We start from the raw sequence: 10,835 nt of genomic DNA on the forward strand, positions 1-10,835 counted from the left end.
CTGCCGAAATAGCATTTGGGGAGTTGAGATAACTTGGAAGAATACGGGCTTGTGCTTTATCAAGGAAGCAAATGTCATAGAGGAAGTTCACGCTTTTCAAGACGATCGAGGAATCATGAACACATTGCTATCCTCTGATAGCTTCGCGAACGGGGAAAATGGCACAGTCGTAGATGAATATCTGCCTTGAGAATGCGGACCGTTGAAAAGTAGGAAAGTCATTGCTACAAACATCGTCTACGCACAGACATGTCATGGGGCTCATCTACTGAACTCTGCACTCTGGTGACGTTTAAAGGGGTGCAAACTGTGTGTGTTTGACCTGAAGTGGTTGTTTGGTCTAGAAAATTTTAGATCTGATTCTGAACTGATCGTAACTGACGGACCATTTTCACCCTTGACAGCAAACAAGGCCGTAAAGGCACTTGAACATTATTTCTGTTCCTTTCGCGAAACTTACGAAATGAGTTAATGGTTAGGAAATGTTCAATACAAAAAGCTCTCTGTTCTCTACTAATCCTAACTATGATCTCAGCAGGCAAAGGAAACTTGAGAAAAACTATCTGCAAACTTCTGTTGGCCTGTTAGACTACTGTAGTTTTCAATATGGCACAATCGTTGGGATTTTTAGTGGTATGCCTCAGGCGAACTAGTACGTCATTCTACAAAAATGGGGACATAGCTGAAAATGGGGTGTTTTATTTACGGCTTTGTAGAGCAAAGTTATTCTGTAGATTGATCTAAAATGAATATCAGACAAATTCCTTTCGACTTCCAAATGTTGTATACAAATTTGAAACGAAAAACTTCAGTGTGAAGGAAAATGTTAACAAAAGAAGTTGTACAGTTGTTTTGGGATCACCCTGTACTTTATAGAAGAAATAGTGAACACAGAATGCTGAATTCCGGTGGAAAAAACACACATTGTGTTTAATGAGAAAATATTAATGACGTTTATCATGACAAAACCACATTAAACAACAACACAACACTGTCCAGCCCACTCTCTCACCTTGACGAGAAACATATTTTACAATTTGGAAACGGAAAAAGAAGTACAATAGAAATAAAACGCAGACATAAGATTGAAACTGTACAGGTGGCTGCTTTGCCACGAAGTTCTCTCGTTGAGGAAAATGCAGTGAAAGAAATTCGAAAAACTTAACTCATTATTAGTCTTCTGAATCTAATGAAATTTTAAGACGCTGTGTAGCTCTGTAAAAGACCCACATCCAGTGTGTATACAAAACGACAAGCAATCTATCAATTCTTTTCCTACCGGTGAAGAAACAACAGGCAAATTCTGTTGGGTGAAATTGTTTCTTTTTATTTTCGTAAAAAAATGTCCATATGCGTGAAGCTTTTAATTCATTGGTTGTCGCTCAGATCTTGGGAACAAATCCAACAGCAGGTTTGATGATGTTGTCTCTATTTAGTGGTTGCTGTTGTTGTGAGCGAAACTGTTGATTTTCATTCAGCAACGGGTCGCATTGGCAGCGTTTCTATGTCTTGAATTTTAGTCCAGCCTAACCCACTATATTTGTTGGGATGCACTGGTAAAATGTGAACTGAGGAAAGAATATGTTAGAGGAAAATCAGTGTCGCCAAGTGACTTAGACGCTCGTTAAAAAAAACCCCCAAAAAACCCTGACATGATTTCTTTCGGTTAGTACTTATTATAGTACATTTGTACTAGGACAATATTGGCACAGTCTTAACGTTAGCAGATGTTTTAGGAATACGAGCTAAACCATCGCAAAATCACAAGGGTTCGCGTAGCAGGATTGGGGGGGGGGGGGGGGGGGGCGTAATAGCAACCAAGTGGTTAAGAATGAAAGAAAAAAACTAAAAGAATGAAAGAAAGACAAAAAGAAAGAAAGAAAAAAAGAAACATTTAACAACTGATTTAGATGTGAACAACACCATTCGCAATGTCGCATTTTCTTCCTTAAAGCTATCGAAACAAGCATCAAACATGTGTCAATTAATTGCTATCTATGAATACTATAATATTAATATAAAATTAATGACTTCACTTGTACCTGTGTACCAGTGTATGTGATTTGTATTTGTGGATATACCTAATAAAATGGATAGGTCGTAGAAGCACACAGTAAATGTAAAATAGTTCATTCTAATTTTGCTCAATATAAGAGATAATATTTGATTTTTAAAATTACAACGTTGGTGGTCTCGCGGTTAAGCTGTTGGGTTCGTAACCGAAAAGTCATGGCTTCAAACCCCGCTAGGGCCCAACGCTGTGTCTTTGGCGAAAGGCATTTTACACTTAGTGTTCCTCTTTTCAGCTAGGTGGGAATGAGGACCCGACTTTATACAGCACAGAATCTTGTTTCTATTTTACTGGTTAAAATAGTTTAATGGGCTGCCTGCGCTGTATGATCCCAGGAAGCCGAGAATATCTCTGAGTTTTCCAGGATCTATTGGAGTCATAATAGTTATAAAAGGCATATGATAATACTATTTTTTCAAAATGATGATGATGATGATTACCACCACCAGCACCACCACGACTACGACTACGACTACGACTACTACTACTACTACTACTACTACTACTACTACTACTACTACTACTACTACTCCAGACCTCATTGGTAGCATAGTGTTCAGTCACTCATCCTTACCTGTTCGATCTGCCCTTTGAAGCCATTGACAAAGTTAGCACTTCCAAGGTCAAGGCCACACTGGACGTAAGGGCTCGCGGGAGCTGGTGAGAACCAGGATATCATCAATATATCTTAACTTTCAGTGGAAGAAAGAAATAATCTATCATCCATCCATCCATCCATCCATCCATCCATCCATCCATCTAAAAAGTTGATTAAATTTTAACTCTCAGACTCTCATGTCTACTAGTAAAGACAACAAACAAAAAAAAACACACAAAAAAAGAAAAACCACACCGAAGGTAGAGGAAGTACACACGAGTAAAATCGTGTACAAATCTCATTCATTCACCATTTATTCACTTATTTATTTATCTATCAATCTATTTATCTGAACTTTCAAGCATTAAAAAGACTTTAAAAAAAACCCATCCAAGATACGAAAGAAGTTCCCACAAGTATTAACCTCTTGTACGAGTCTCATCCATCCATCCATTCATCCCTCCATCCACCCATCCACCCATCCATCCATCCATCCTTCCATCCATCCATCGATCCATCCATCCATCCAACCATCTATCCATCCATCCATCCATCCATTCATCCATCTATCTCTCACTCTCGAGCACTAAAAAGACGTTTAACGAACACAGCCACGACACGACAGGCGCACACACAAGCACTGACCTCTCGTCCGGGTCACGTAGCCGTCCTCGCCGTCACTGACCATCAAGGAAATGTAGTCGTTGTTGTCTACCACACGGAGTGTCTTCCATTCATCTGGTTTGAAGCCCTAGAAGCGATCGCGACAATAAACATAAGAAGGAAAAAAAGACAAGGTAAAATAAGATAAGATAAGATAAGGTAAAACAAGATAAGATATTATAAGATACGATAAGATAAGATAAGATACGATAAGATAAGATAAAATAAAATAAAATAAAATAAAATAAGATAAGATAAGATAAGATAAGTTAAGTTAAGCTAAGGTAAAATAAGATAAGACAAGGTAAGACAAGGTAAGATAAGACAAGATAGATAAGATAAGACAAGATAAGATAAGATACAAATGTATTGTCCCATGGGGACATTTTTCTTGGCTGTGCAGGACCGTAAAAAACACGTGCACGTAAATATAAAAATAAAACTATACATGTATATTTCATTATTAAACTCAATAGGAAGAGGAAAGTAAAGCTGACAATAACGCACTAAAAGAACATCAGATGGTTGCAAATGTAACTGAACTTTAATTTTGTCACGGCGTGGTGGAATCGGGCGCTCTTCAGTTTTGGACCATTTAGAGTTATTGGTATCATCTTAAAGCTTGTGTGTTTGCTTTACTTTTAATGGAAAAATGCCTATCTATCATGACAAGAGGTCGAGATACATGTATTTGCGATTGAATGAGATGGGGTTTACCTGGTGTAGGAAAGACAATGGCTGCTAAAGTTTGGTGACCTCCAAAACTTTGGTGTCCTTGGAAACTGCAAATTTACACTTTTTTATGTCTTTGATCAACTTTTTTCAGTTCTCTCCATCCTGAAATGTTTTTTTAAAGTTTACATACAAGGTGTTGAGCAGAAACAATTGCTCAAAGGGGGAAGTCCTGGTTTCTTTTATTTGTATAATCCAACTCCCGTGTGAACACAGCTTTAGGAGCTTTACATAATTTGTAAGTGTATATGTAATATATGAAAGCGACAGGCAAATTTCTTCGGACACAAAATGCGGAAAGAAGCATTGGAGAATATTGCAACAACAAGCAAGTTTGATGGAAAGAAAGGCAAAAGCAGACAGAGGGAAAAGATACAGGACAAGATGACAACATGGCCGGGAGCAGCAAGAACACCAGACACCATTACTGCAACGCAAGACAGAGTGAAGTGGAGGTTCATGATCGTACACGCCAATCGGCAAGGCACCGGATGATGATGATACGTGATTATGCACATAATAAATAATTTGTATAACCCTTTTCGGAAGGGGCTTTTCAAGATCCCTTTTGTCCTTAGATAGGCCATGAGCGTCACTGATCTACTCACAGCTGTGGGCAGTTTGAGCGTGGTGAGGAGCCCCCCGTCTGTGGTAACTTCCATCAGGATGGATTCTCTGTCCACTGTAATCAGCAGGAAGCCTGCGCGGGGGCAGTCGGGACTGGACAGCAGAGCCTGGCGGGACACGATCTCCTCGCTCTCTTTGTACCGGAACTGCAGACGATAATATCAAAGGGGCAGTTGTGAATGAATGAACGAATGAATGGATGAATGAATGAAAGGACGAATAAATGAATAAATAAATGAATAAACGAATAATAAATAAATAAATAAATAAATAAATAAATAAATAAATAAATAAATAAATAAATGAACTAATTAATAACATTCGCATAGCACATATCACCGTTCATTATGAAGCTCTATACTATACGCTTTACAACCTATATTATTACTTCAGTAGACCTAAGAACACTCAGAAGCATTCTGAGTTTCCGGGGTAGCATACTATGCTAGTAGTCAGTTAAGTGCCCAAGCACTAACAAACTGGCAAGAGAGTATGCTGTCTTTTTCTGATTCCCCTTTTCACATGGATGGAGTGAGGAAAATTTGTGTAAAATATCTTTTCCAATGACACATTATCTTGATCTGTTGTGACTAAATGTGTCTATTTTGTGTTGTTTACATATCAACAACATCTAAAAACAACTTCGTCAAAAACAATAAAAACAACAACACGTTACCCCAAGGAGGCTGTGGCCTTGACGAGAACATTCCTTTTCGGGGTCGCGGTGGACACACCGGAGGCATAATAATAGATACTAGATAGCATTTGTATAGCGCAAATCCCCGCTCTACAGCAAGCTCTATGCGCTTCACAATCTATACTATTACCCCAGCAGCCTGAGAGCATTCTGAAACAACATCAACTTCCTGGGAAGCATACAGTGCAAGCAGCCATTTATAGGCGCTAAAACACTCATATATTGACACGATCATTCCCACCTGGGTGAAGTGAGGACAATTCGTGTAAAGTGCCTCTCCCAAGGACACAATGTCGGGCCTGCGGCTCGAACCCCCGACCCCGCAACCTCACGATTACGAATCCGGTTGCTTAACCACTAGGCCACCAACGCCACCGCTTAACAGAATGCAATAATGGACTCCGTTGTCCCCTGATCTGATGAGCCACTGAGGCTCATTCATACAAACATACACTCTCACACACATTCACACACATACACAACAACAACAACAGCAGCAACAAAACAACGACAATTACAGCAACAACAACAACACCACCACCAACAACAACAACACAACAACAGCACCAAGGTTATCAATGACAATAACATAGAACTAAACAAAACAGAACAACTGAGGAGGAAAACACAGAGGAGAAGACATTCTTCACCTGTATAACCAATGGTCCCCCATAATTTGCAAAGTCAGCATTTCCATCCAGATTGATGCGCAGTTTGGAGGTGGATCCATCCAGCACTGCCTGCCCCAGGTTAGTCAGCTGGATGTTCTCAGACGTGAACTCACTTCGGCGTATAGCAAAGTTTGGAATGTCAAGTCTTGGTCCACAAACTGAAGGAAAAGAAGCAACATATTACTATGTTTTCGTTCAAAAAATAATAATTCTCTGGACAGCTGTTAAATTGTACTAAGACCAAAATTTTTATTTCTTTAAAAAAATGCAGTTTCTCAAAAATCTGACAGCTGTGGTTCTTTTCCCAACGCACCAAAAGAGTGAATGGTGTCAGCGTAGTCAGTGATTAGGCTGCCGGACTCGTAATCGTGAGATTGAGTGTTCGGGGGCTCACGGTTCAGCTGGGACTGACATTGTCCTTGGTAAAAGCGCTTTACACGATTGTTCCCATCTGGTTCGCTTTTATCGGATATGGACGTTACATTTGGAGGTCTCGCCTCTCAAAATAACCTTACAATATTACAAAGGGCATTAATTTCGCACATTTTGCACAAAAGACTCGCGTGGAGGAATGTTTTGTCAAGTATTTTTGTCTTTTTGTTGGATGTTACAACTTTCTCAGTACCTGTTGGCCCTGACAGGCAGGGCCTTTGAGACCCGTGATGTATGATATTGTACTGATGGAGTGGGAAAGCAATTTCAAAACGATTGAACCCTATCAGTATGTTGTGTTTTACTATCGTATCCGTACGACGTTGCCAACTCTCAGCCACCATTTTCCAAAGAGGAAATTTACTCGTTAATCCGATCCGTACGCTTTGCTTAGCAGTCTGTCAAAAAGATCTTTTGAGAAATACTGAAAGTTTCAAAGAGATCTTCGTACTAGAAGTATTCTAAAATGTGAATGATACAACCCCGGGGGTACAAAATGACCCCCCAGGGCGTACGGATTGGGTTAAGGACCAAATATACATATAGATCATCTTCTTACACAAAACACTTTCTAATAATAACTCGTGGAGTTTGAATGGCTTATAATTCTTAATGAAAAAGAGAAAAATGGAAATTGCATGAGTTTAATTCCTTGAGATATTTAGAGAAGTATCTTCATCGTTTTGGTGGATCATAATATTCCACACCAGCATAGGTGGTGATGACAGGCGGGGTCGAAGTAGCCAGCCTCCTAAACTATCTCCAATGTGTCGATGGAGGATCAACACATTCTCAATCGTCTATACAGAAAGGATAAAAAACCCAGTAATAATATACAATATGCTGTCACTTCAGTAACCAGTGAGGTGAGGAAATTAACTCTTCAAGAACGTAGCAGACACAAATATACACATATATATATATATATATATCTATATATATATATATATATATATATATATATATATATATATATATATATATATAAATATCTGATCATCGACAGACCTAAGGTAATGTTGCAGCACATTTTTAACCACAACGTACAAATATAAAAAGTTCAAATTAGTATGCATGTTCTCGTCTGTCTTATCCAGTTCAGATAAAGAATCCAGAATTGAAACTTTTGTATGAATAATGAAGTTCTATAACGTTTTATCCATTTTCTTTTTTAACCTTTTTTTTTGGGTACTACTTGCCGCACTCATGGGTACACCCACGACGGAGCCCGGTCATTAAAAAGTGTGTAAAAAGAGCACGTCTGAAGACGTTGTCCAACGACATGACTGCACGACGTCCTTAGGGAGTTAACCGGGGAAATGTTGAGTCTAGGTCTTATTGTAAGGAGTCATTGGCAAAAACAAAACAAAACAATTCCTGTGTACGTGTTTATCCGGTACGTGTTTATCCGGTACGTGTTTATCCGGTACTTGTTTATCCGGTACTTGTAAAATGGTCACCGAACTATTCCTTCCTCTTTTGTCTTACCGGTATCAAAGTCTTCCTCACGAAATCATTCACAGTCTATCAATCATATAAGCCACCAATCTTACCCTATTGTATACTTATACATAAAAAAATTAATTTGGGGAAAAAGTATTTTCTTCATGTTTGGGGGGGGGGGGGGGAGGGGTGGAATCTATCGTTTGTGGTTCCCTTTTTAATGTTAAAAATCGTTTGTTTGTTTGTTTGTTTGTTTGTTTGTTTGTTTGTTTTTATATTTTGTTTGTTTGTTTTGGGGTGCAGGGGGAGGTGGGTGTTTCGTTACTTTGAGAACACATTACCTGTTTCATTCTCTGCTCTCCAGGGTTTAGGCACGCAGTCACAGCTGGCCAGATTGAAGTAAGTGTTGTCTGGGCACTGTTGCGCCACGTAGCTTCCCTCTCCGTCACTGGACAGCCTGTACCGCTCGAACGAGGTGGGGTCGTTCCACACGGGCCGGAACACGCATGCGTCTGGGAACAGGATGTGAGGGGGGGGGGGGGTACAGTTCCGGTTTGAAAAGGGCAAAGTGGAAGGAAGCAATATTTTGTTTGTTTGTTTTTTCAGTTTGTTTTTGTTTTGTTTTGTTTTGCTTTTGTTTCAGTAAAAGTTTTACGGCAATTGCAGCAGAGATAGGTCACATAAGTGCCGAAGATAAGAGGTGCTGCTTGAGAGTAAACACACAGAAAAGAAGGAACGATCAGGACGCTAGATGTTTGATAGGAAATAAGACGGAACCAACTCCAGAGAACCCGACAGCCACCCAAGGTATCTTTGTCTACGTAGCCCTTTTCTCCAGTCCTTCTGAGCTGCACTTTTCGGGTGAAGTGAGATAGGTAGGTGGTGCGGTGAAAAAGTGACTGGTTTTTAGAGTTGGAGAAATGTTTGAAAGTCTCATCTTTTTAACAGCTGCAGACTTAGCTCCTGTCAGCCATTCTCTGAATCACATTTTGAATACTGAAGTGGTGAAGACGGATTATGACATACCTTTACAACTGAATATTTATTTGAGCTTGTGCTTTTCGAACTAAGACAACAAGTAAATTTCAAGTTCTCTCAGAGAAAATAAAATACCAAGGCGTCTGTGGTGTAGTGAATAAGAGTTTCACATTTACACGTGCCGAAAACCTGGGTTCGATTCCAGTGAGAAGAGAATTTGTATGGAGTATCTCGGTGTTGTATCCCTCTCTTCCAGGGTTGATTGAGGCAAGCAGAGTCGAAGCCGGCTCCCAAGTGATCTAATTTGTGTCGTTGATGGCGTAAAAAACGACTACATTAAAAATAATGTTAAGAGAAAGCACAGTTTTCTAACACATCCGGCTCTCACATGTTCTGGCGGCAGACACGGAGGAGCAGGAATCTATACATCCCGGGCACACCACACATCCGACCTTGGAGTAGGCGTATCCCATTGGACAGCAGTTGGGGACGGACCGCCTACCCACGCATGCATAGTAGCCACGACAGTTGTTGGAACTTCTGGTGCGGGATCGGCTACCGTTGCACTCATCTGGGAGACAGAAGGCGGGGTGAGCGTTACAAAGACAAAAGCAATATCTTGTTTAACAACCCACATTTTAAAAAAGAACTTAAAAATGAAAAAGTGGACAGGAGTAGAACCTTCATTCAACCCAGTTTTGAAAAAAAAACATGGCGAGTGTTGATATTATTTTTTAAAAGCATTTATCTCAGTTGTCAATTTCAATATTGAGACAGGGACAATCTTCGTAATAGATGAGAAAATAATTGGTATTAATTTCCCTTCCCATTTCAAAATGTCAACAAGGTAACTCTAGCCTACCCTTATATATGAACGGTATCTCCATAATAATAACTGGCTGATTTAAATATTGCTCAGTTCATTTTTGCTCGTCTGAGAGGGGATTCAGAGCCGGCACTTGTCATGGGTATATCCTTGCGCATTACACGTTACCCAATAATCAGAGCAAAACAACTGGTGTTTGCAGTGTGGCGGTTAGGCGCTCCACCATCGCACACAGAAGACCTGATTTCGATTCTCATGTGAGGAGAACTTTTGTCTAGTATTTCTCCTGAAGCATTGGATCCCTTTCAGCCCTGGTTGTCTATGACAGGCAAGGTCGAAGCCCGCCTCCTACGTCATCTAAATTGTGCAAAACGCCTCCATTAAGAGAAGCACTAAGTTGTACACAATCGAGACCAGCTATGACAGGCCACGCCCAGAGACTATTTGTAGCAACGCCTCTTTACTGTTGTCAAAATTAATGAAAAGACACATTTTTGATGATGATCACGGAAACTGTCTCCCCTTTTCTTATGAAATTCATTTAAGTTTTACCTTCAGCTGGAGAGATTATACTTGCTTGTTCGCAAGTTCTGGTTTGCTGGCTCCAGAAAAGACCAAATGGACACTGGCGCACGACAGCTATTGTGTTTGACACTCCCATGGTCACGGCATCAATGCTGAGAATTGAAAAAAAAATAAATGAAAGGAAGAATACTCAATAAGAAGACATAGAACATACTGTTATCAAAATTTGGAATCGAAAATATCAAGGATTGGAATACCCAATTGGAAGACAAAATGAACTGACTATAATAAAACTACGAATGTAAAAAAAAGTTTAGGAACTGGAGGACACAAAAAGCACTGACTCTAGAAAGGATGACTTAAAGAGGTTGATGATTTCAGAGACATGTTCATTTAGCATTGTGTATCTTTTTTTCTGAACAGAAAAGAAGAAAAACTAGGAAAGCCTTGGTCGGAGTTAGTTGATCTCAGCGAGAAATTGGTTACGATAGTATCTAAGAGTAAAGGATACTCTTATTGCAAGAATACTATTTTTATCCCCCCCCTTCCCTCTCTCTCTCTCTCTCTCTCTC

The 10,835-nt window shown here is 39.8% G+C and overlaps 1 protein-coding gene across 1 annotated transcript in view; it reads right to left on the reverse strand.

Annotated features, from left to right (window-relative positions):
- Window positions 1–903: 903 nt before the first annotated feature.
- The window catches only part of LOC101847416 (protein PIF), a gene marked incomplete in the record, with an annotated part of 19,727 nt that continues 9,795 nt past the window's right edge, over window positions 904–10,835 (reverse strand). Inside the window, 8 exon segments of the mRNA XM_013081167.1 lie at window positions 904–1,568; window positions 2,646–2,728; window positions 3,315–3,420; window positions 4,673–4,837; window positions 6,039–6,217; window positions 8,276–8,446; window positions 9,301–9,483; window positions 10,291–10,414. Coding sequence (XP_012936621.1) covers window positions 1,527–1,568; window positions 2,646–2,728; window positions 3,315–3,420; window positions 4,673–4,837; window positions 6,039–6,217; window positions 8,276–8,446; window positions 9,301–9,483; window positions 10,291–10,414 — 1,053 coding nt within the window.

Source organism: Aplysia californica, unplaced genomic scaffold (genome assembly GCF_000002075.1).
Source record: "Aplysia californica isolate F4 #8 unplaced genomic scaffold, AplCal3.0 scaffold00118, whole genome shotgun sequence".
In the NCBI taxonomy this organism is placed as follows: Eukaryota; Metazoa; Mollusca; class Gastropoda; order Aplysiida; family Aplysiidae; genus Aplysia; species Aplysia californica.